The following is a 27,349-nucleotide window of genomic DNA, read 5'->3' as shown; positions in this document are numbered from 1 at the left end:
AATTTCTTGGGCAGGGGGAGGGGGGAATGCAGTGCCCTCCGTAATGTTTGGGACAAAAACCCATCATTTATTTATTTCTCTGTACTCCACAATTTGAGATTTATAATAGGAAAAAATAAATAAATCACACTGTAGAGATTCGAACTTGACTGTGCACAATATAATGTTTTATTAGCAGTTACACCTATTGCACACAGGCGCGTTTGATAGGCACTAAGGTGAAGGAAGGTCCTGTTGCTTCTCTGGAGTCCACCTCTCGACTGGCATCTTATCTCTCCTCATCCCGCCAAAACACCCAGTAACATGATCGTACCAGCTGTACTGACGAGGGTTTGATCAATAAGTGGCTTGGCCACCTGATGGCGCCACATGACCCCCCCCCCCCAGAACAGGAGGAATGAAAACGAGCAAGGAGGTCGATTCACAAATCGCAGCATGGACGAGACGCCGTCCCTTCACATCGACTAGCAGAGAGTGCCCGGAGGAAAACAGCGCCCAGCCATGGCTGGGAGACGTCGGCAATGACGAAAGCCCAAGTAAAATGGCAGGAGCAGAAAATGAGAGGGACCGTGCGAGTACTGTCCGTCCAGATGGAGCTGCCGTTGACAGCGATCAGATCCGGCCCCCGTTGACCAACACAAATGTCAACCCCCGATGAGGGCAATATACTAACCTCAGCTCCTGTGTCAACGAGGAAACACCGTCCGGAATGACGATCCCAGACGTAGAGGTGATGCTTCTGGCCGGTCACGACAGCCCCTACTGGCGGCCGGCCGAGGCCAGAACATGGCTTTAAAGTGCACATTGTCAGATTTTAATAAAGGCAATTTTTATACATTTTGGTTTCACCATGTAGAAATTACAGCAGTGTTTATACATCATAATGTTTGGGACACGGCAATGTCATGTAAATGAAAGCAGTCATGTTTAGTATTTTGTTGCATATCCTTTGCATGCAATGACTGCTTGAAGTCTGCGATTCATGGACATCACCAGTTGCTGGGTGTCTTCTCTGGTGATGCTCTGCCAGGCCTGTATTGCAGCCATCTTTGGCTTATGCTTGTTTTGGGGGCTAGTCCCCTTCAATTTTCTCTTCAGCATATAAAAGGCATGCTCAATTGGGTTCAGATCGGGTGATTGACTTGGGCACTCAAGAATTGACCATTTTTTCATTTTGAAAAACTCCTTTGCTGCCTTAGCAGTGTGTTTGGGATCATTGTCTTGCTGTAGAATGAACCGCCAGCCAATGGGTTTTGAGGCATTTGTTTGAACTTGAGCAGATAGGATGTGTCTATACACATCAGAATTCATTATGCTTCTACCATCAGCAGTTGTATCATCAATGAAGATAAGTGAGCAAGTACCTTGAGCAGCCATACATGCCCAGGCCATAACATCCCCACCACCGTGTTTCACAGAAGAGGTGGATGCTTTGGATCTTGGGCAGTTCCTACTCTCCTCCATACTTTGCTCTTGCCATCACTCTGATAAGTTAATCTTCGTCTCATCTGTTCACAAGACCTTTTTCCAGAACTGTGGCTGCTCTTTTAAGTACTTCTTGGCAAACTGTAATCCGGCCATCCTATTTTTGCAGCTAACCAGTGGTTTGCATCTTGCAGCGTAGCTTACCTCTGTATTTCTGTTCATGAAGTCTTCTGCGGACAGTGGTCATTGACAATCCCCACCCGACTCCTGAAGAGCGTTTCTGATCTGTCGGACAGGTGCTGGGGATTTTTCTTTATTATAGAGAGAATTCTTCTGTCATCAGCTGTGGAGGTCTTCCTTGGCCTGCCAGTCCCTTTGCGATTAGTAAGCCCACCAGTGCTCTCTTTCTTCTTAATGATGTTCCAAACATTTGATTTTGGTAAGCCTAAGGTTTGGCTGATGTCTCTAACAGTTTTATTCTTGTTTCTCATTCTCATAATGGCTTCTTTGACTTTCATTGGCACAACTTTGGTCCTCATGTTGATATGCAGCAATACGTTTCCAACGGTGATGGAAAGACTGGAAGAAAGACAAGGTGCTGAGAGCTCTCTTATACCTGCATTAAGGAGGCAATTAAACACACCTGAGCAATTACAGATGCCTGTGAAGCCATGTGTCCCAAACATTATGGTGTCCTGAAGTGGGGGGACTATGTATCAACACAGCTGTAATTTCTACATGGTGAAACCTGAATGTATGAAATGGCCTTTAATAAAATCGGACAATGTGCACTTTAACCACATGTGATTTTTTTTAAATTACAAAATAAATCTGAAATTGTAGAGTACAGAGGCAAATAAATAAATGATGGGTCTTTGTCCCAAACATTATGGAGGGCACTGTATTTGCCTTCTTTCAGGCATTCATCAGCCCAAGACATATTATGCAGAAAGGTTATTAAAACAAGATTTGGAATGTTACATTTATACGTCACAGATATTGTCAGTCATTAATACTACTTACAGTCAAGAGTCAATAAGATAATCTGACTGGAGTGAGGCAAGATGAGAGTCAAGCAGAGATCACAATGAAAATACTTGAATGTAAAGTGACCAAAAATTTAATTTGCTACTGCAAGTTGTCGTTGAATTAGCAACTTAAACACAAATAATTGATAGCATGAGGGGAATCAACAGAACAGAATTAGATCCTTTTATTGTCGAGCAGCATCACAGGGGAGCAGTAAGAAGAAGGGTCTCGACCCGAAACGTCACCCATTCCTTCTCTCCTGAGATGCTGCCTGACCCGCTGAGTTACTCCAGCATTTTGTGATACCTTTTATTGTCGAGGATCATTTCTATGGAAGATAAAGATAATACAGCAAGAAGTGGTCTCGTTCAACTAGAACATTGCTGCATCTGATGTGCATTAAAGGCACGGATGCAATAAAAGACAGAAAGAGATCCAGCTGCTGTCACAGACACCTGCTCAGTCAAAACAATTCCCTCGACTAATTTACATAGAAAATAGATGCAGGAGGAGGCCATTCGGCCCTTCGAGCCAGCACCGCGATTCATTGTGATCATGACTGATCATCCACAATCAATAACCTGTGCCTGCCTTCTCCCCATATCCCTTGATTCCACTAGCCCCTAGAGCTCTATCTAACTCTCTCTTAAATCCATCCAATGATTTGGCCTCCACTGCCCTCTGTGGCAGAGAATTCCACAAATTCACAACACTGGGTGAAAAAGTTCCTTCTCACCTCAGTTTTAAATGGCCTCCCCTTCATTCTAAGACTATGGCCCCTGGTTCCGGACTCACCCAACATTGGGAACATTTTTCCTGCATCTAGCTTGTCCAGTCCTTTTATAATTTTATACGTCTCTATAAGATCCCCTCTCATCCTTCTAAACTCCAGTGAATACAAGCCTAGTCTTTTCAATCTTTCCTCATGACAGTCCCGCCGTCCCAGGGATCAATCTCGTGAACCTATGCTGCACTGCCTCAATTACAAGGATGTCCTTCCTCAAATTAGGAGACCAAAACTGTACACAATACTCCAGATGAGGTCTTCCCAGGGCCCTATGCAACTGCAGAAGAACCTATACTGTAATCCTCTTGTTATGAAGGCCAACATGCTATTAGCTTTCTTCACTGCCTGCTGTACCTGCACGCCAACTTTCAGTGACCGGTGTACAAGGACACCCAGGTCTCGCTGCACTTCCCTCATACCTAACCTGACACCATTGAGATAATAATCTGCCTCCTTGTTTTTGCCGCCAAAGTGGATAACCTCACATTTATCTAAAGGCATTAATAATGCTATTAAGAAAAATCAAGCCTGCTTTCAGCATTATTTCCCACCAATCTCAAAAAGAGCAATAAATCTAAGTTATTCATGCAGAATTACGCTGGCATTTGGGAGTTCTGGAGTCTGCAACCGATTAACTTCGTGGGGCAATATCCTTTTAATTAACCAAATATCTGGATAGCTGAAGACAGCACAATATGGTTCTAGAATTATATAATAAAGACAATCTCGTATCATTATATTTAATGTCAAAAGTCTAGACGCACGGGTACTCACCATGTAAATGAATAGAGGCACAATGCTCTGTAGAGCTCCCATGTATTGGCTGAGTGCGGCATTAAACCTCTCAATGTAAGCATCCGGACAGCTGACCTGCATGGAAAATTGAGGAAAGCATTAAAGGAATATGCATGTCTAAGAAATATACCAATGTACAGCAATAAACAAACCTTGTATTTGACAGCACTACGAATGTCTGATGTTGCACAAAATTGCTGCAATACGTGTTCTATCTTTGTTTAAAAATAACCGAAAACGTGGGGCAAAATAGTGAATGCAATCCTAAAATAATTCCCTGTCAATCTATCCATAAATCAGCTCTCCACTTCCAGTATATTTAAGATATAGGAGCAAAATTAGACCATTTGGCCCATCGAGTGGGCTCCACCATTCAATCATGGCGATTTCATAATTTCTTCCTCTGTCACATTTTCATTCTTTAGTGTTAACATTGTTTCACTCAAGATTGACAAATGTACAATCAAACCAATTCCAAGTGCAAAGGTCAATTTAGCAATCAGTATCCTCACTGGGAGGGCACAGATAGGAAGCGCAGGTCAGAGAATTGGAGGGTTTCAGCACTCTCCACAGCCTACATTCAGTATAATTAATGAATGGTTCAAATCATGCTTCCAGTGGGAACCACCAGCATTCAACCGCTCCATCTTAAATCAATGGAGTCAGTGGTGGGATTCATCAGCTTTACACCAAGGAAATCACTCTGATCCAAAGTAGACAAGCCAGTCTTTGGAATGAAAACCCTGCCATTTAGATGGAGATCCTCATTGTATTTTAACATTGGTAAATCAATTCTTAGTGTGACTTGATCTTTAAATTTTAATATCTTTTCAATATCTCCAAATATCCTGAATTTGACACAAAGGGAAGGCCCTGTACCTAGTTTTGCCACCTGACAGTGCATCAGGGAACTGTATACTTAGAGGCCAACTCTCCACTGAGGCTTTACTGAACACAAGAGTATAAAAGTCCATTTGTGTAGATAGGTGGCATAATGAGCGACAAGCCAAATCTAGCATGATGAGACTCAAAGGTAGACACAAAATGCTGGAGTAACTCAGCGGGTCAGGCAGCATCTCAGGAGAGAAAGAATGGGTGACATTCCGGGTCGAGACCCTTCTTTAGTCTTCAGACCCGAAACGTCACCCATTCCTTCTCTCCCGAGATGTTGCCTGATCCACTGAGTTACTCCAGCATTTTATGTCTACCTTCAATTTAAATCAGCATCTGCAGTTACTTTCCTACACATGATTAAACTCAATAGGTCCATAGGCAGGCTGGTTGTACTTTATGTATTTGAGAAAATACAGTGTAGAATCCTTGTGAACACTAGGTAGCACACAATGAATCTTTATATTTGTTAGAACTGAGAAAAATACCAATGAAGAAAGGTAACAAGGAGGGTAGAATGCAAGGAATGTAAAATATGCAGCTTTCCACTGTGCTAGTTTCTCTACCGGATTGTTTTCATAGCCAAAAATATTTGCTACAGTAGTCCCATGTTAAAATTTAGTAACACTGCCCTAAATATATTGTTTTTTGCCCTAAATTCCAATAGGAATATGAGCAATGATCCATTGCATTTGTTACTCTCCAGAATGATACATTTGTTTGTCAGATCCATTAAACAGCAATAGGGAAGTGTTGAAGGCAATTCATTGTATCTGCTGAGATTTTGAGCATTACTATGCAGTGATCTGAATCTTTCTGCTCACCGATTTAACAGTTCAGGATATTCTTGCTATGGAGGGCGTGCAGCGTAGGTTCACTAGATTAATTCCCGGAATGGCGGGACTGTCGTATGTTGAAAGGCTGGAGCGATTGGGCTTGTATACACTGGAATTTAGAAGGATGAGGGGGGATCTTATTGAAACATATAAGATAATTAGGGGATTGGACACATTAGAGGCAGATAACATGTTCCCAATGTTGGGGGAGTCCAGAACAAGGGGCCACAGTTTGAGAATAAGGGATAGGCCATTTAGAACGGAGATGAGGAAGAACTTTTTCAGTCAGAGGGTGGTGAAGGTGTGGAATTCTCTGCCTCAGAAGGCAGTGGAGGCCAGTTCGTTGGATGCTTTCAAGAGAGAGCTGGATAGAGCTCTTAAGGATAGCGGAGTGAGGGGGTATGGGGAGAAGGCAGGAACGGGGTACTGATTGATAGTGATCAGCCATGATCGCATTGAATGGCGGTGCTGGCTCGAAGGGCTGAATGGCCTACTCCTGCACCTATTGTCTATTGTCTATTGTCAGTCTACAAAAGGACATTCTGATTTTAAAAGAAAAGATGTTTCTTCTGCCAATAACAAAATCAGTTACCCTGTGAGATTGTACAGCATTTTAATATAATTAGAAAATACCCATAAGGAAACTGAAAAATATGCATGCCAATGCAATTACCAGTTTCAGAACCTAAAGCAACAGTTGCCAAAACAGGTCTGTTCTCATTGCCGACTTCGAATGTACCAAAATTGGACGTTTTAAAAATTAAGGTTTCAAAGGTCACATGTACCAATTAAGGTAAAGTGATATGCAAATTACCATACAGCCATACGAAAAAAGCAACAAGACACACAGCTACATGAAAGTTAACATAAACATCCACAACAGCGGATTCCCCACATTCCTCACTAAGATGGAAGGCAAAAAAGTCCAAAAGTCGAACCATCCGTCGGGGCGATCGAAGCTCCCACAGCCGGCAGTCGAAGCCCCGGCGTCGAGGTGGTCGAAGCTCCCACGGCTTGGAGATCCCGAAGTTGGTCTCTGACCAGAGACAGTGGGCTCTGTAATGTTGTCTGCAAGCACCCACGGTTGCTCCGAGGTCGACCCCTGGCAAAGGGATCGCGAGCACCGTGATGGTAAGTCCACAGGCAACCGCGGTGGAGCTCAAAATCGGTCTCCAGCAAAGGCCGCCAACTCCTCAATGTTAGTGCAGTGCGGGCGGAGATGCGATACAAAAAAAAACAAACAACAACAAAAAAACGACCAAAAAAAAATCAATAAATATATATTTTTTTAAATCGCATCTCCGTCGAGGCAACAGATTAGAAAGTTTCCCCCAACCCCCTCCCCCACCCCCACATAAAAGAAGCTAAAGAACACTAAAAACATACATTTAACACATACAATGAAAACACAAAGAAGGAAAGGCCAGACTGTTGGCGAGGCTACGAACCCTATACATAAGATCTGATAGGGCAAGAGGTTGAACACAAGACCAATTTCAAACTTTCCAGCTTTGTTCAGTTCTTTACACATATTGATTTCCTAGTCCTTCTTTAAGCTTTTACATAACAGTGAATAACAAATGGAATAATCAGAGCCCTTAGAAAAATCAAAACATTTCTTTCCTCTCCACAAGAGCTAGTGCACTGGCAAATCTTCAAAGCACAGGAATTTCTTTTGAAATCTGCCAAACTGTACAACACTCAATGATCTCAAGCGGGTAACGTGACCCATTCATTTCAAGCATTCCTCCTTGTATTCTTAACATTCCTTATTAAACAAAAAGCTTCTTAAATCCAAAGCTTAACATTTTATTGAAGCTATACTGGTTATGAATATGACCAGAAACTACGCCTATTTGCCTTACGTCTTCCCACAACTTCCCTCTAAGCTTGCTGAAATCTAAAACAATGTGCAAATGTTTCCCAATGTGATGCTTTGTGCTCAATACTGCTGACATGCAAACATTTCAAATGGATTGATCTACTTTAATTTTATACTATATATTTTTTCCAGAAACCCTTTTAACATTGTCATAATATTTATTTATAAATTCAAATCTTTGTGATAGACAAATAGCTTGAGATTTTCATTAATGGCAATAATTTCCAACTTTGCCCAGTAAGAGTAACAAGTGGTAAGCTGAAGGAAATACTTTTTTTATAGAACTGCAATCAGACACTGCTTCTACTCTTTCATTTCTAATATAGCTTCAAAGAAATGTTAAGCCGTCTCTTTGAGAGGCTTTTAAAAAAACAAGGAACGTTAGTAATGAGGAATGCCTGGACTGTATGTTTGTCAACATTACCCACTTAATAATATCTCTTGCACAGTACTTTAACCTTCAGATATCCAGGCATGGAGACAATAAAATATGGCCACCTTGTCCAAACACCCAATAGATAATTATCCAAGAAATTACAATGAGAAATTTCTGAAGGTGTCCAGAAGTTACATAACACCTTTAATTAGACTGTTTCATGAATTTCATTGCTCCATTTCGGGACAGATGACAATAAACCACATTTGACTCACTTGGACTAGCTGGTTTTCTCTGGTCTTTGACTTTGAAATAAAAAAACTGAAAAATGTTGGAAACACTCAGTGGTTCAGGCATCATCTGAGAAATTTTCAGATGAAAGACTCTTCGGCGCTGATGTGGCCTGACCAGATGCTTCCAGCAAATTCCACTTTTATTTCAGATTTTCAATATCGGTGTTTCTTTTTTAATTTCCCTTCACTCTCCCGAGTTTGAATAATTTCATATAGGTTATAAGCATAACTGGACAGCACCATTCCAACAATCTAGTGGTGCTTCCTCAGCAGATCTGTGCTGTCTCTATTTGCCCATGCTTCAATAAGCAGCACCATAGTGCTGACTTATAGAAGCAATTGCTGACAAGCTATCACAGATATGCCCAGATGGGTGTCACACAAAAGTTCATTCAATATTTCCCATTGGATCCGTTAAGTCGCATTTCGCCAAGTAGTCTCTCAGAACTGCAGAATGCAAATTATATAGTAAATGGTTATATCGTATTATATAGCATATATTTCAACTTTTATTGGTTTAGACGTGCTGTTCTCAATATATTTGCTGCAATATTTGCACCTATCAACATGTACATGGATCACTCCCCCATGTGTCCTTTTAAAGAAATGGTTTTGTTTATATAGCCCATATTGTTAATGAAAAACAAAGTTAATATCCTAGTATTTCTCATTTCAGTGAAATATCTACCACGATATACAAACTTCTAAAATTAAAATATCACTTGGGCTGAGAAATTGCTAATTAGCCCCAAATGAATAACATGATAGTTTCAGTAAGCATCATTTGTGTAGTACACCACAAACAAACTCACCTTCGTTACAAGCTTCTACTAATCCAAACTTAAATTAAGCCCACAAAACCCTTTTCTGACAAACTAATCTAATTCAGCAAAATTTAAAAGCAACCAGGCACTCTCTACAGTTTCTTTCTTCACTGTAAAGTTTATAAAACACTTCATTCTGAAGTATTCTACTGAACTGTACATTATGTTCAAATTGTGAAGCTACAAAGCTCATGTATATGGCAAACCGTACATATTGGAACACAGTGATTCATCTGACGCAAGAAAGCCTTCACCACTATTCAGTACCATTTAATATCAATATTTTCATGACAGTAGCAAAATTTCATTGCCACTCAACAATGAATGGAAATCTACTTAGGTTCCGACAGGTGACAACACCAGAGCAATGCCGACTTGCTTTAAACAAGGCAAATCTATCCAACAATTTTAAGTTCATCTACTGGATTCTATAACTACAGATTTGACGTCAAGAAGAGATTGATTGGGCTGTTTATTCTTATTGGAATATAGGAAGCCTAGGGGTGGCCTTGTAGATTTTTAAAGTTATGAGGGATGTTCATATGATAGTCTAAACAGACCAGAGCAGCGGTCTAAAAAATGGAGAGCACAGGTTAAATATGAAGCTTCATTGACGCAAATTATTTACACTTTAAATCTTGCAAAAAGCAAGTGTTAGCTAGTCATATGCTTTTTGGTTCCATGTTGGAGCACTAAATCATACATCTGGGTTTGCAGATCATACTCGCCCTCAAGACTCAGTAAAATTCAGATCCAAATGAATGATCCATATACACTTGCCAACACTGAAAGCTTACAAGTGATGGGTCACTTGAAAATGGAATAAAGAACTGCCTGTAGAAGTCGGCTCACTTCAGGTGACCAACTTCAGGATAGCACAAACTGTATGTTTATCAACACCACCTTATTTTATATCAGACTACACTGACACCTTCTGGCTCTGTTAAACTTTAAACAAAAGCCTGTGTATGATTTTTTTTAAATCACTGCCATCTGCTGTATATACAATACCAGATAATTCAAACAAAGTCAAGTAGTATAAACCAAGTGTGCAACACATTATGTAAATATATTATAGTCATACAGCTTGGAAACAAACCGACAGACTAACTCAACCATGCTGACCAAGGAGCCCAACTTAGTTCCTTTTGCTTGCAATTGACCAAAGCTCTAATTGTTTCCCATCCATATCCAAATGTATCCATCTCAACCACTTCCTCTAGCAGCTTATTTCATGTGTATACCACCTTCTGTGAATATTTTGCCCCAGATTCCTAATGTTCACCTTTAACCGACAACCTCTAGTTCTTGATACCCTTTCTATGCCCCTCATAATGTTACACCCCTGTCAGATCACACTAGTTTCCTACGCTCCAGGGTTAAAATCCTAGCTTGCCCAACTTCTCCCTATAACATTATTTCTGGCAATATCTTCATAAATCATTTCTTTACTCTTTCTAGCTGAATAGCTTCCTTTCCTGGAGCAGGGCAACCAAAACTGAAGACAACACTTCAAGCACAGTCTCAATGAGTTATACAACTGCAGTATAACGTTCCAACTTATATACTTAATGATCTGATGAAGCTTCTTTACTATTCTGTCTACCTGTGATGGCACTTTCAGGGAACTATATACTTCTATGTCTCTCTGTTCTACAACATTCCCAGGGACCTGCCTTCACTGTGAAAGTCCTACATTGGTTTGACTTCCCAAAATGCAACACCTCAAGTGAATTCAACTCCCATTTGCCACTCCACATCCTACTTATCCAGCCAATCAAGATCTTGTTTGATAAACCTCTTCACTGTCTAAACTTATGAACTAGGCCCTGTATATTTTCATCCAAAAATCTTATCAATATGGATGACAAACAATAACAGTCCTAGCACTGACTCAAGGCACACCACTAATCACGGGCCTCAGTCCCAAAAACAACTTTCTACCATCGCCCTCTGCTTTCTACCACCAAGCCACTCGAGTATTCATTTTGTTAGCTCTCTCTGGATTCCATGCAATCAAACCTTTTAGAGCAGCCTACCATGTGGAGTCTTATCAAAGTCCTTGCTGAAGTCCCTATAGACCAAGTCTATGTCCTGGGTCTCAGATCTTCTTGGTTACTTTGAAAAACTCAAATTCATCAGACATCAGCTCACCATGAAAGCAGGAGGCTTCAATGAGGACCTCACCCATTGCCTGCAGCTCCACACATAGATGGTCAATTTGGTCTTTGAGGGGCCCTATTCTTTCCCTCTTTACTCTTTTCCCCTTTAATAAACTAATAAAATACTTTGGGATTGTCCTGAATGTCTTTGCCAAAGTTATTGCATGGTCCATTTTTGCCTTCCCATGGCCCCTATGCTCCTCAGGGATACTCCATCATAGCAGCCTGTACCTGACCCATGCTTCCTTTATTCTGACCAGCACCTCAATATTTGTTCTGAAATGTTCTTCATTATAAAGTACAGCATAGAATTATTTCACACAAATCACAGGTATTTATTCACAAAATGCTGGAGTAACTCAGGTCAGGCAACATCTCAGGAGAGAAGGAATGGGTGACGTTTCGGGTCGAGACCCTTCTTCAGAAGGTCTCTGAAGAAGGGTCTCGACCCGAAACGTCACCCATTCCTTCTCTCCTGAGATGCTGCCCAACCTGCTGAGTTACTCCAGCATTTTGTGAATAAATACCTTCGATTTGTACCAGCATCTGCAGTTATTTTTCTCACACAAATCACATGTATTTCCAACAAAAGGCCAGATAATTTAAGTGAACAAAAGACACATCCAAAAAATTGCTATTACAATATTCCCATGGCAATCCAATGTTTACAATTAGCATGGATTAATTCATCATTATAGCAAAAGGATTCAATGCCTACACATCACCTTCGCAACTGTCTTTTAATCCTGTGTCCATGCAACAACCTACACCTAATCCTGTGATTGTGAAGGCATGTGGATTCACATGGAATCTTAACACTTCAGTGCAATTGCAACAGAAAGCAGAATAATTTCTAAGCACAACCTCTAAACTCACACCCCAGGAGTTTTAATGCACACTATTAAAATTATAGTTGTCGCTTTTCCATATTCAGAGTTGTAATGATAGAGGGCCATTCAGCTCACCAAATCTATGACAGCTCTCTGCAGAGTAATCCAATTAGACCCCCCCCCCCATGTATCCTATACCCTGCAAGTCTGTTTCCTCAAGTCTATTATCCATTTTCCTACCTGGAATAAGATCAAAGTTGTATCAAAAAAAACATTTTCCAAATTTAAAACAGAATTGAAAACACCAGTAACCAGTTGTTTCACATCTCCAACTACACAACGCAATAAAACCTCAGTAGGAAATTCACAACCTAATGAACAATCCTGCCAAATGTTCCACTGGGAGGAATGAAATGTAGTACAAGGTTTCTTTACAATAAATAAAGAGAAGGCATATTTATTGGGAAGTAATTAAAGTAACTACACAGCTAATCATTAAAGCAATTCGGCTAGCACTATGTTTTCAAATTCACAGGACGTGATGTTAAAAATCCAAAGTGCCACCTCTCAACTTGCTCCCGATGGTGATGGAATGAATGCTTGAGCACTCACCTACCCTGCTCCGATGTTGAGAAAGGCTGGGCAGACACGTCATTGGGGTTATCAAGTGGGCTCCTACTTTCATCAACGTTTCGCTGACTAGGCTTACGACGTCTCCAGTAGGCGCAGCGTCCCAGAACCCCTAAATATTTAAATGGCAATTTCCCAACCTTATAACTGCATTGCCTAATAGTTGAGGAATATTTTAGTAATATGTGAAATAAGCCAAACAAATACAATAGAAACAATTATAGGCAAGATACAAGATAATGTACCAAGCAAAAACTGACCTTTATATTAGATATCAACCAATTCGCAAAAGGTAAATGCCACCTTTGGTCAAAATATCAAACATTATTCCCTTCTCCTCACAGATGCTGCCAAGCTGATGAAATGAATGAAGTTGCATACCAACATTTGAGTCCAAAATTTAATATTAATGAATCTATAGAAACATTACTGGAATTCAGACACAATATTTCAACACAACTTGCACATGTACATCCATTCTTTCATCTTTTCTCCAGGAGTTGTGTACAGATAAATACCCCAAATGGATCAACCAATTGACGTACCAGTAACATTTCAAGAGGTAAATAGTTGTAATGGCGTTGGCCATTCTATTAAAATGATGCCACCTCTTCATTTCTACATCATGAGGCAGAGACTCTGCAGTCATAAATCAAACAAGGTGCCGTGGTTCAAAATTTCTGAGCCAAGTGATCACATTTTGCATTGATGGGAGAAGAGTTTTCTCAGTATTGATGACACAACCAGAATTGGAATCATCCTTTTTATTCCAAAACAATTAGACAGCCAGATTAAACCTAAGGTAAACAGGCACCTTCTGGTATAATTACTTATCAAAACATTCTGTAATCATCAATAATAGCAACGCTAAAGTAAACAAGGTGGTGACACCTTTCTGTATCACTCTTCAAAAATACAATACCAAAATATGATCTTGTCATTCAACCCCCCCACACACACACAATATAATCAATCGGTTCAGCTCTGCCTCACGTGAAATTAGTCATTTTTTAAAGATTATTTTCACCCTGGCATTTAAACACCCTATGCATACATGGCACTGTGTCCAAATGCATCAGCAATTCAGATATATTTTGCTTGAGGACACGACAGATGCACAACATAACACCAAATTGTGAAAGCTTACATTTCAGTTTCTAAGTTAGACAGCATGATATCCAAACTATTTTAGAACACAGGATTCAGCACATGCAATAATACTGCTGACAAGCAAAAATTAGGTACCAAGTGCTAAACAATTGTAGCGACACAGATTTATTATTGAAACAAATCTTATACACAATACACAAAGCTTTGCAAAGAAAATAATAGACATCCAAAATTACATGTACCTGCAGCTCCTCTGAGATTCGTCTTAAGTGACTGGTTATTTTTGTGATGAGGTCACAGTACATCTGTTCTGAATGTTGCTGGCACACACACTTGTAAACACAACTAAAAATAAAAAGAAAATCTGACTTTTAGTCTTGACTCTGCTGATGAGACAATCTTCCAATAGCACATTTGATAAAGACTACAAAGTAAATTGTTAACCTACCTGACTCACCTGTTACATTGATTAAGGATTCATCCACTCCATTCACCTACTCTTGAATCCAGATTGGAATGAACCAATATGAAGCAAGTTTCAACAGACTTAATCTGCTACCTATTCTGCCTGTGCAGAACACAAAATTGGCTGCTTGAAAATAATCTGGTGATCGTATTTAGAATTTATGGTTTTGGAGTGATTACTACGCATAGCATATTAAGAGTCAAAGAACACTGTTGAGGGATGCATCTTTCTGTGCCATTCACAGAGATTGATAGATAGTAATAATGTGTGTTATCTTCAATTCTAGAAAGGAGACATTACTCATCCATTCAGTACAAAGGTCACTCCCACCTTTATTAAATGACATTTTTAAAAAAGGATAGTGCAATGTGACCTGCTATTGCCATCAAGTTCAAACAGTTCAACTGCACAAACATTTCTTGGTGTAAAAATAATATAAACCTAAAGAGAAAAAGCAGAAAGAAATAGAAACTTGAATCACTTAAATGACCTCAGCTCAGTGATAACTTTATAACCAGCAGCAGTGTGGTCCTTTCAATGGAACTTGCCTTTGAAGTAAGATGAGAGGAAACTTTTGAACATGCTGCAATATGATCTTAGGATGTATTTTGGAAGCTTAAGAGTCATTCAGTTCATGTCATCATATTATTATGGTCCTATTATTCCCATTCAAAATAAATACACCTCTTTGGTGCTAATGTTTACTTCCATAATATAATACACATTGATGCCCTACATCACTGAGAACTATATTCTGCACTCTGCATCTTCCCCTTTGCTCTCATTTATTGTACTCCAGTTTGACTTGATTGTATTTATGCATGATATCTGTTTGGATAGCATGCAAAATAAAGCTTTTCACTGTACCTCTGTACACCTAACAATAATCAACCCAAAAAGTGTCCTCCCATGTCATGATAGACGGAGAGGGAAGAAAAATCTGATATTTTCCATTCTCCATTGCTTCCCTGCAACGGGTCAGAGCCCAAAAATAGCAAATAAAGGACTGAAAATGATAGTCGTTTCAAGACCTTTGCATCACATGAGCAAGAGTTAAATTTGAATGCACCTCAAAGTCCAATGTGTGAATTATATCCATAACTTGCAGTGTTTTAAGTAAAAATGGAAATACAGTATAAGCCAAATAAACATTTTGCATTAGAGCTCCATGGAAAGGCTGGAAATTGTTTAATTGTGTAAATGGATAAGAGGTAATACTGAACTTTCAAGTGAGGAAAAATGTTAGAAGAATGAATTATGGACGATTTATCGAAACCTCAATCCCAAAGAAATTTAAATTCACTCATTTGCACAAGGATGTTTGCCACTCATGAGGCGATTTCACCACGTCAGAAACATTTGTTTTCTATAGCTACCCTATTGTATCATTGTGCTTGCACTTGCCATATTTCTTGCATTATTGAATAATGACCCAAACACTATCCATAATTAAAACAGAATATATACTGTATTCAGTCATTATGGAATACCATGAACCACTTTAGACTGGGTTGAAAAGTGTTTGAAAAATGTATGGGAGAATTTGCCTAAAGTTGTTCTTCCGTGAGTCAGATCATTCATAACTCAGGCAACCTTTCTATATATTTACTGAGGACATACAGCACATAACATCAATTTCATTTCATTAAAGAAGCTGCAACTAAAATTGGTCAGGTAACCAACCCCAAACCAGAAAACATACACAAAGGCCAGAATATAACAAGGAATATTACAGAAAATGGTAGCCTAAAAGGGAAGAGTGTGAAGGTCAAGTAAATAAAAACCAATTCCACCAAAATGCTACAAATTACTTTGAGTTCATTGGACTGGCAAATTTGTTAGAATTTGTGCATTATATGAATAAATTACAAGACTCTTCACTAAGCCTCAAAAAAAATGAATTATTAGACTTGAAAGTCTGGGCTGCCATGTTAAACAAAGTATCAAACATTGTTTTCACAAATGGAAAATATTTTAACTCAGCTTACTCTTTAGAAAAAGTCACATTACTGATTACAACTAATTCTATTTTCTCTCACCTGTAAATTTGCTCGTAAGAAATAGGGATGCAGTCTCCAGGAGACTGTGTCAAAAGTTGATCAATGGCACTGTCCAGCTTCGGCCAATAAGTGCGTTGGTAGTCTTCTGCTGTTATAACGTTCATCACTAAACAAGGTAAAAACAAAATTACCAAAATCAGTGCAGACTTCAAGAAATTTAAGACTCCAGGAATCTTTTTCTAATTTTTCTTATTGCTTAGATGGACAGAAATTAATGGGTCTTCCAAGCTTTTTAAGAGGACTATAGTCTGGAAAACCGGACATCACACATCTGAAATTAATCCAACCAGCTCCCTCTACCAACAATCTCATCCACCTGGCTGAACTTGTCCTTACCCTGAACAATTTCTCTTTTGATTCTTCTAACATCCTCAGAACAAGGTGTAGCCATGGGCACCGCAGGAGCCCCAACTATCAGCGACATGCAAAAGCCCGTCTTGCTCTCATCATGCCTTGCCCCACCCAACAAACAGAACACAAAAGGCAGGAGTAACTCAGCAGGTCAGGCATCATCGCTGGAGAACAGCGATAGATGACGTTTTGGATCGGGCTCCTTCTTCAGATGGCTGACTTGCTGAGTTACTTCAGCACTTTACGACCTTTTGTGTAAACCAGCATCTGCAGTTCATTGTTTAAACAGATCATAAAGCTCCCTTATTGGTAACCTTTCACCTTACAAGCATCTGCATCCAGCACATTTTTCTTCTTCATTTCCAGCTGCAGAGATTCTACCACCAGTCACATCTTCTCCTCCCCTCATCTCTCCATTATCTGCAGGAACCACACTTTCCATGAGCCCATAACCTGCTCATCACTCTCAATCCAACCATTCCAGATTCCTGGCACTTTCATCTGCATCTGCACCTGCCGCAGTTGCAATACTTATTTCTGCACCTCCTCCTTCACCACTATCTGGGGACCAAAATAGCCCCTTCAACCGAGGAAAAGATTCACATGTACTGCCACCAACCTTTTACACTGCATGTGGTGCTCCCGTTGTGGCCTCCTCTACATCAGCGAGAACAAGCACAGACTAGGTCACCGGTTTGCTGAGCACCTGCATTCTGTCTGCAATGGAGATCCAGAGCTCTCAGTCGCATGGCATTTTAACTCCTTCCCCAATCGCAAACAAGCTGTCAGTCCTCAGCCTTCACCACTGTCAGGGTGAGACACAAGGCAAACTAGAAAAACAACAGCTCATCGTGTTGAAGGCCAGTTGGACAGTCTTCAACCTATTGGTACATACTCCTACACTTTCCAATTTAAGTAGCCTTTACTTCCCACGTTTCCATCCCCCTCTTCCGATCCATCTTGGCCCTCCCATTTTTGTTCCTTTACCAGACCTCTTTCGCCCCCCCCCTCCCTCCCGTCTTCATCACCCATTTGTCCCCTGCTTCCATCCACTTCACCTAACAGATAGTCTCCCACTTCTGTTTTCATATGCTCTTCATCTCTCTCTCTTAAATGGCTTCCATCATTACCTTGTCTGAAGGTCCCAGCCCCAAATGTCACCTATCCATTTACTCAAGAGACGCCACCTTACCGGTTGAGTTAATCCAGCATTCTGTCTATCTTTGGTATAAACCTGTATCTGCAGTTCCTGGTTACTACCCATTATTACCATCCTTATCAGAGTACAGCACTGATAGGCTTTACATCACTGCTTATTACCCTCCGGCTGTCTCCCATTTCACTCCATCTCCCCCCACCTGGCTCCAACTGCCCTTTTTTTAAAAAAAATTGTCTGCTTTCACTTTTCACCAATCTGCCTCCGTTTTCCTATTCCAACCCACCCCCTCTATCCATCATCCTTCCCGAGACCACCTACTGGCCTGTCTCACTCTCTTCCCTCTCACTTCTACTGCAGAGTTTTTACCAAAACATTCACAATTCCAGTCCCCACCCTGAGAAGCAGCTTAATCCATTGAATTCCTTCAGTGGTTTGTTTTTCAGCACTAGATTCCAACGTCTGCAGACTCGTTATCTACATCCATAATACATCCATAAATAAATCCATACATAAATGACGCAGCTCCAATAATGACAAAACAAAGCAAGCGCCTAAATATCATAAAATTCCAGCAAATCACCAATGCAGCAGGGATTGTTAATGGCTCCACCCTATAGCTAAGCCAAACAAAGCAAGACACCCCTTGCAAACACAATACCTGCTATATTAAGGTATTTTCTGACAAGATTACATGTTGAATGACGGTTTCAAATAAACTAGCAGCTGTTATTTTCTTCTTGTGCAGAATTTGTGGTCCAAAAATTTAGGGAACAGGATAGTCAATGAACATGGGTAATTGTAGTCAGTACTTGCACACAAAAAAAATTTAAAAAGCTCAGTCAACAGTAAACCTATCGGCCAGTATTACCATTAACAGAAAAGCAATCATCTAGAACTGATCTTTGGTATGTGATGTTCTTGACGATGAGTGATTTAACTGCATGAATACAAGCCAAGGACCACTGGTTTGATGCTTTCATTGTCCAGGGTAATTATTGCAGGCACAGCAACTATTGCCCCTTAAGTATTATTCTCAGGTACTGATATGACTAAATAGAGTCAAACAGGAAAAAAGCAAACATAGTTGATAACCTTTAATCAATTGTCATATCCAGAAAGTCCCAGTTATGCAGAATGACAACACTAACTTGGATAATACCTTTTCAGGCCCTCAGGGCATCATAACTACATAACAAATGCAATTGTTTTGATGACAGGTATCTCTTGCAGTGTTGGAATATAATCAAAAATTAACTTTCATAAAATAAAAACACTTTCAGCAAATTATGCAACCAAAGTTTTTTTTTGCAATGGGATCCAAGGTGAACCAGCTACCTGGATACAAATTGAGATACGAGACTGCAGACGATGGAATCTTGAGTAAGTAAAAAAACAGCTGGAGGAACTCTGCGGGTCAGGCAGCATCTCAGAAAGGAATGGACTGTAGACGTTTTGGAACCCTTCCTCATTTGCATCTATGGACGGTGTCTAGTCTGGTGAGTTCCTTAAGCAATTTTTTATCTTAGATACAAAACTGGCTTGAAGGTAGGAGACAGAGTGTGGTGGTAGAGAAATGATTTTCAGACAGGTAGTCTGTAAGGAATGGTGCACCACAGGAATCAGTTCACTGTTGTTCATTATTTATAGTAACAATTTGGATGTGAACGTAGGTGGCAAGGTTAGCAAGTTTTTGGATAACAATGAAATTTGTGACATTATGGACAGAGAAGGTGGTTATCCAAGATTGTAACATGCAAGATGAGGTTTAAGAGGTGCACTGATCCTTTGCCTCACCTGGAGGGGCTGCTGGGGTCCCTGGATGGAGGCGAGACAAGATATAGGGACACAGGTTGCACCTCCTGCAGTTTTGGAGGAAAGTGCCGGGAAGGGGATGAATTGGGTACAAAGGAATGAGCAATGAAATTGGTGGCATAGTGGACAGAGAAGGAGGTTACACAAGACCTTAATGGGATTTTGATCAATTTGGCCAATGGGCTGAGGAATGACTAATTGAGATTAATTCAGACACAGATATGTTTCATTTTGACAAGACGAACAAGGACAGGACTTGCACTGGAAATGGTAGGAACCTTAGGAGGGTTGTAGAATTAAGAATGTAGTTACGTAGTTCAATGAAAGTGCAACACAGTAGACAGGGTGGTGAGAGTGGCATTTATCTTCATTCGGCAGTATCTTGACTCCAGGAGTAGGGCAGTTAAGTTAGCTGTATAAGATGTTGGTAAGGCCACGTTTTAAGTACTGTCTACAGTTCTGGTTGCCCTGCTGGAGTGAGAATGTTATTTAACTGTAAAGGGCACAAAAAGGTGAGGATGTTTCTGGGTTCAAACTACGAGGAGGGACTGGATGGACCAATTAATTTTGCCCAGGAGCAAAAGGAGACTGAAGGGTGACTTTATGGTTGAAAAAATCATGAATAGCCACAGTCACTCTCCCCTCCAGTGTGTGGTGTGTATATGGAACAAGCTGCAAGGTTTTTTTCCTCAGGGCAAAGGATTTGTAAACGTATAAGATTATTAAGGTGTTGGACACGTTCGAGGCAGGAAACATGTTCCCAATGTTGGGGGCATCCAGAACAAGGGGCCACAGTTTAAGAATAAGGGGTAGGCCATTTAGAACGGAGACGAGGAAAAACTTTTTCAGTCAGAGATTTGTGAATCTGTGGAATTCTCTGCCTCAGAAGGCAGTGGAGGCCAATTCTCTGAATGCATTCAAGAGATAGCTAAATAGAGCTCTTAAGGATAGTGGGGTCAGGGGGTATGGGAAGAAGGCAGGAAAGGGGTACTGATTGAGAATGATCAGCCATGATCACATTGAATGGCGGTGCTGGCTCGAAGGGCCGAATGGTCTACTCCTGCACCTATTTATTGTCTATTGTCTATTGTTTATTATGACAATTAAACTTCCACTTTTAAAAAATACAAGTGTTGAAAATTTGATTTGTTTCAAAAACAATTGTACAAAGCCTTTTTTCCTGAAATCACCAAATGAGTTTGAACCCTCAATGGACAATTCTACAACATAACCTATCCCCAATTAAATAATAGTAAATGTTAAATTATTAAAAGTTCACCAAAATTCCAGATTGATCTAATACAAAAATAATAATATAAAATTGGGCTTTAACATGGAATCATCAGGTAACAGCCTGTTGGGAGTTTGAAAACTCAAGTCTGGTGCTATCCTGAGCTTACTCCACAGTCAGATGATCAGGAGGCAAATGTTTGCAATAGGGTTAGAATGCAATAGGGTTAGAATGCAATTGTTTGATGCATTAGCTCTCAGATCCCTCGCTTATTAACATGTCAGTTGCCTTTCAATAACTTTTCCAATTAACAATCTGACGTGCTCAAATCCAAGGAGCAAGTTCTGCACAGCAATATATCTTCATACACAGCAACCAACGTTGATCACTTTATTAGATTATCCACAAAGCACACTTCCTTCAGGGTCACTGAATAGCTGTTAACATTGACCCCAGATAAAAGCTACAGAAGCCAGCTACAGCAATTATAGTGCAATTTAAATAGAACATAAAACTTGATTTTCCTAATGTTCAGCTTTCAATAACATATTATGCTGCATTGCAAATCGACTACTGAAGATGGTTGTAGCAAGATACACACAATAACATAATTTAAACATGACAAGTTTAACTATTTTTATGGCAACTACCCAGATCCAATATTGTACACAATTCATAAATCTCAGGAGTTGCAGGCTACAGCAGCTCCCACCTCCAACCAATACAAATGTTAAATATGGAAAAAGCAGCACCTGAATTTCCATGTGCTGGAAAATTTCAATAACCAACTCAGTCGCTAAGTTAACACAGATTTCAATTTTCAAGAGCTTTAAGTTCACATAATATGGAAGGCCATTCAGTGAATTGTGTTTGTGGTGAAAGAGCTATCTGATGTGCTTCATTTCCTTTATTATGTCTCAACTTTAGTTTTGAAACTTATCTTGAATCTTATTTCAATACTTTAGCCAGTGCATTCCAGACTGTTGCTCAATAACTAAGATTTTTTTCCCCTCTGGCATAAAAGCCAATAATTGGAAGGCACATTAATAAAAAAGTTTATTTCTTATTTTAGCAGGTCTTTTATTTTTAACCTTAATTATCTTTATTTTTTTTAATTCCAGTTACCATCATCTCCATATTAAATACACCTCATGCCACTGATATAAATCCAGATAGTCTCCACTACAGTCTCTCCAAAACCTTAATCTCCTTCCTGGTACCTAAATTTTATAATAATTCAGCTCAGGCCTAAAAAGTGAATCATAAAAGGTTGGATTATAACTTAATTGTTTTTGTACTGTGTCTCCAAATACAAAGACAAAGAATTTAAAAAAAATTAAAGTGCTGGAGGAACTCAGCAGGTCAAGTGGCATCTATAGAAGGCAAGATGATATTTTGAACAGGGCCCCTTCTTCAGACTGATTGTAGTAATGGAGAAGAAAGCTAGAAAAGACACATCGGGATGAGACAAAGTCTAGCTTTGGTCTGAAAGGGGGCTGGGGGGTTTGATTGGCAGACAGGTGGAGTAAGTGACAAAGTCTAGATGTGAAATAGACGTGAAAAGGAAGACACAAATGGTCAGGTAAGGAGAGAAGAGAGGGATTGAAATGTAAAGCCAGAGGGAAAAGGAGACAAAGGGGATGGGAAAGAGGAAGACATTGCGACCATCCAACACCAGTTATTTCTTCCTATCCCCACCTCTTTCCACTTTCCCTGGAGACCACTCCCTCCACGACTCCTTGGTTCGCTTATTTGTTCGTACCTAACCAGCCTTCTTCCCAGCACTTTCCCCTGAAACCCAGGAGATGCAACATGCTTCCCAATAACTCGCCTCACTTCCATCCAGGGACCTCAACAGCCCTTCCAGGTGAGGCAGAGGAACAGTGCACTTCTTGAAACCTCATCTTCTGCATTCAGTGCTCCCAACAAGGCCTCCACCAAGTGTAGACCTGGCGACCATTTCACCATATGCCAGACAAGGTTTGCTGGACCATCTCCCAGTTGCTAACTATTTTAGCTCCCCTTTCCCAACCCATAGTGACCTTTCCTTCCTCCATTGCCAGAGTGAGGACACATGCAAACTAGAGGAACAGAGCCTCCTATTCCACTCAGGTAACTTGCATCCCAAACACTGAATGCTCACATTTCATCCAATGTCATTCCCTACCCATCCCCCCTTCCCGTACTCCCGCAAACCTGGCGCATACACATTTCTCCCACAATCTTGTACACTCGTAGTCACCCCACACCTTTTCCCTCATTCATATGCACATTTCCCATCCCCAAAACTCTCCCCTCACCCCCATTTTCCTTTCTATCACCCCTCTTTCCCTGTAACTGACTCTCCGGCTTTACATTTCACTCCTCCTCTTCTCTCCTTATCCATTCCCTCTACAAATGCTACCTGACCCACTGACTTCCCCCAGCACTTTGTGCTTTGCTCAATCTTCCAGCATCTACAACTTTTTGTTTCTCGATTAAAAAGTCTTGTCAATCTGACCTGTAACCTTCAGGGATTCGAACATTTGATTGCCTGCGGCTTTCTGCTTCTACAAACTATTTAAAACGAGACATTTCATTTTTGCTGTGTAATGTACAATAAATATTGATGAATTACAGCCAAGAAATACAATGTATGACAAAAGTAATTTTTTTTAGTGACAGAAACACAGCATGCTGCCATTATGCGACTGTAATATTCCAATGTCAATTCCATTGGTATATTGAAGAATACATGATGTGACCATAAAGTACACAAATCTGAGTTCAAGAATCTAAATTTTGCTCTTCACAATGCACTTCATTGGCTGAGGTGCTGTTCATCACTTAAAATAGCTGAAGAATTGGTGCAGAGGAATATTACACAGATTTGTGGCCCCTCGATCTAAAAAGTCACAAGATGGAAAATGACTTGGGTACATAAATCCAACACCTTTTGTTTAGTTTAGAGATACCTCGCAGAAACAGGCCCTTCAGCCCACCAAGTCCGCATCGAGCAGCGATCCCTACACCCAACTAGGGCCAATTTTACATTTATACCAAGCCAATTAACCTACAAACTTGCACATCTTTGGGAGTGTGGGAGGAAACCGAAGATCTCGAAGAAAACCCATACAAGTCACGGGGAGAACAAGCAAACTCTGTACAGACAGCACCCGTAGTCAGGATCGAACCTGAAACTGGCGCTGTAAGGCAGTAGCTCTACGCTGCGCCATCATGCCGCCCTACTTTGGTACTGGGCAGGACAAAATAAAAATAATGGATAGAAATAAAATCTACTTTTTCAATATATGTTTATGGCAGGAATATATCAAATATTCTGTCCAGATGTCCTCAGCAAATAGCATGCCTCATATCTATAAAATATGTTTATTCTATGCAGTCACGGTTAAAAATGTTTAAATATTTCAAGGATTGAAATTATCCTTGACCAAATATTTCCTGATAGCCTTCAACAAGTGTGAGCTTATAATTTAGGCCGACTTCTTTACAACTCTGAGGGGGGGGGCAAGGCATTTCCAAATGTGAGCAAGTTAAGCCCAGGTGAATGCAAAAAAAACATACAAAAACTACAAAAAGTAGACATGCGGTCCTGCTGTTCTAACCAATATTTAGCCCTTCACAAACATAATTTTAAAATGGTTTATGTAGCCAATACCGTGTTGCTGCTTGTGGAACTTACTCCATATTCAAGTAACAATACTTCGAATCAGCCTATTGCTGGTAAAAGACTTTCATATCTTTCAAGGTAATGAATTGCAATAAAAAGTTTGTATTATGGCAAAATAAAATGCAACATTTTCTTTCAAAACTATACTGCTACAAAAAAATGTATTTCACTCTTGTATGCAATAATCACTTCAGTGTAATACAATCATTCCAAAGCCTAAAATATTACTTAAGAGTCATGGAGCTTTACAGCACAGAAACAGGCCCTTTGGAGCAACTTGTTCATGCGGACCAGATTTTATAACTGAGCTAGTCCCATTTGTCTATGCCTCACACTTATCCCTCAAAACCTTACCCATGTAACTGTCTAGATCTATCTATGCCTTTTAAATGTCAAAAGATTACCTAGAGTTCGCTGATTCACAGAAATTTAAAAATGGAATATGTGGAGTTTCAATTCCTGCACATTTTGCAATTAACAGGGCCATTCAATTATTGATGAACACTGGAGCCACTTATTCTAGTAAGAATCTACCACCTAACCATTATAGTCTTTTTTTGTTTTGCTCCAATTATCCCAAAAATCTCCCAGTGTGGCATTTTGGTTGCTATACACGATCTAAAAGATTAGTCTTCATATTGCACCCTAAAAATTAGAATCCCATCTCTGCAAAGTCAGCTCCAGAAACACCATCCTTATGACCACACATATGACCTTAATGCAGGTCGATGGATAGCAATCACCTCCCAGAACTCCAGCCACATTTATCTTTTCCAAAACACGAGTGCTTTCCCATCAGTCCCGAAGTGCCTTACCGCTTTGCTGCTGAGGAGATTGGTCTTCAAGCACAGCATCCTCAAGCTCCATGTTATTCCATACAACAATGAGTTTTGCACATGTAGATCCAAATATCCCAGGGGATCTGCACTTGTACTCTGCTTTGTGGATTCAGGCAACATTACTCTACCAATTATTTAAGATTTTGTTTGTTTTCTCTTGTCAGCGGGACAAGTCCAATACATCCATATTATATTTATGCTACAAGACCACCTTTTGGGAAAGACACCTTCTTTTGAAATTGATCTTTTATGGTCTGGTTACATCGTACTACTGATCAATTACTGTATTATTGATTATTGTATATATATTTACTGCATTATTGCATTCATTAGTCTATAAAATTGCAGCAAGAATGTCACTGTTCCTCTACATTTCACTCCCCTTATCCATTCCCTCCACAAAGGCTACCTGACCTGCTGACTTCCTCCAGCACTTTGTGTTTTGTTCAATCTTCCAGCATCTACAACTTTTTGTTTCTCAATTAAAAAGTCTTGTCAATTTGACCTGTAACCTTCAGAGATTCGAACGTTTGATTGTCTGCGGCTTTCTGCTTCTACAACCTATTGCACATAACAATCAAAGACTTAGCTCTTGACCAATCTTCAACCAATATTCCTATGAAACATGAAAATCAAATTGGTGAATGGAAACTAATAGCTGGATTAGAAGCAAGTTGTGTTTAACCAGATAGGCATCCCGAGTATTCCTTTGTTGCTGAGAGGGGCATTTGTGTAATTAGACTTTCTGGCTCAATTATACGTTTACCATCTCTACAGCATTGCTCACGGGAATATAACATTTAAATACATATGATGACATCTAGATGTACAAAGAGCAGACTGAATTAAAAAGTTATTAACCATTGGAAGGCAAAGCAATAGGCAAGGCGGGGTATTAAAAATAGAAATAGCCGCCAAAAAATCAACACATTAAATCCTTGTCACGTTAACTATCAATTGTTGACTGTGTGCATATCCTAAAGAAATGTTTTCCCCGTACGTGACTTACAGAACTTGGACGCTGAGGTGTTAATGTTCAGGGTTACTTTACTGGTCATGGGCGCAGGCTCTCTGTGCGCCGCTGGCCCTCTCTCTTCGCCGTTGGCAGACATATGATGGAGTAGTTCTTTGGGATCCTGCTGCGTTTGCGACATCCCCCCAAACTCGGGTAGGGTAAGCTCAGCGCGGTGATGGGTGTGATGATGGTGATGGCGGTTATGGTGGTGAGGCTGATAAGCGTCCGCCTCCCAGTTGTTGTGATTGTGGTCGTCCATTATCAGCTGCTGATAGCTGGCGTCCTCCTCCATGTTCTCGTCCATGGTGTGGCAGCTGTGTGAGTTGGGAGGCGAGGCGAGGGGAGGGGAGGGGGAACAGAAAGAACACTTTAAGGCAAATGCGAGAATAACAGTCGCGGATCAATCAGTCCCTGTGCCATGAATGCTCCGGGTTTACATATATATATATATATGTGTGTCTGTGTGCATGCGTGTCCGTTTCTACCTCTTGTTTATATGCTGCACTTCATTCCAGCGTCGCCACCCTGGCTGGGCCCAGGTCCTTCACGCAGCGCTCCCCTTTACGGCCTTCTTGTTGCTGACCGGCTGTTGACTTTGCGACACTTGGCGACCACCCCAGTGTGCGCCGGGAGCGGCGGCCCTTGGTGACGGTAACCATGGCGACGCGGCCTTTGTGCGGCAAGGCCTGACAGCGCCGACGAGGCCCGCGTCTCACGCACCGGTACTGAACTGTTATCATTTTTTTTAAATTTTAAGCTGTTAACCTCTTGTTTTGAGAGGCGGGGAGCCCGGTTTGGAATCGAAATGATCCGCTTTTTTTTCTGTAACTAGGGACGCAAACCTCTCCCCCGCGGTGTGAACTAGCGGAAGTTTAG

At 40.5% G+C, this 27,349-nt stretch overlaps 1 protein-coding gene across 2 annotated transcripts in view; it reads right to left on the bottom strand.

The window, feature by feature from the left end:
* cacul1 (CDK2 associated cullin domain 1) overlaps nucleotides 1-27,059 on the bottom strand; it is a 59,954-nt gene extending 32,895 nt beyond the window's left edge. For both annotated transcript variants that reach the window (XM_078413431.1, XM_078413432.1), the window contains exons 1-5: nucleotides 26,959-27,059; nucleotides 26,468-26,787; nucleotides 16,376-16,502; nucleotides 14,113-14,215; nucleotides 4,016-4,111 (exon numbers count right to left, since the gene is read on the bottom strand). In XM_078413431.1, coding sequence (XP_078269557.1) covers nucleotides 4,016-4,111; nucleotides 14,113-14,215; nucleotides 16,376-16,502; nucleotides 26,468-26,777 — 636 coding nt within the window. In that variant the 5' untranslated portion in view covers nucleotides 26,778-26,787; nucleotides 26,959-27,059. The remainder of the gene's footprint in view (nucleotides 1-4,015; nucleotides 4,112-14,112; nucleotides 14,216-16,375; nucleotides 16,503-26,467; nucleotides 26,788-26,958) is intronic.
* Between the last annotated feature and the right edge of the window lie 290 nt (nucleotides 27,060-27,349).

The sequence above is a fragment of the Rhinoraja longicauda genome, chromosome 16, assembly GCF_053455715.1.
Source record: "Rhinoraja longicauda isolate Sanriku21f chromosome 16, sRhiLon1.1, whole genome shotgun sequence".
NCBI lineage: Eukaryota > Metazoa > Chordata > Chondrichthyes > Rajiformes > Arhynchobatidae > Rhinoraja > Rhinoraja longicauda.
The sequence above is the reverse complement of the archived record's forward strand: the minus strand, read 5'-3'. Positions and strand labels throughout refer to the sequence as shown.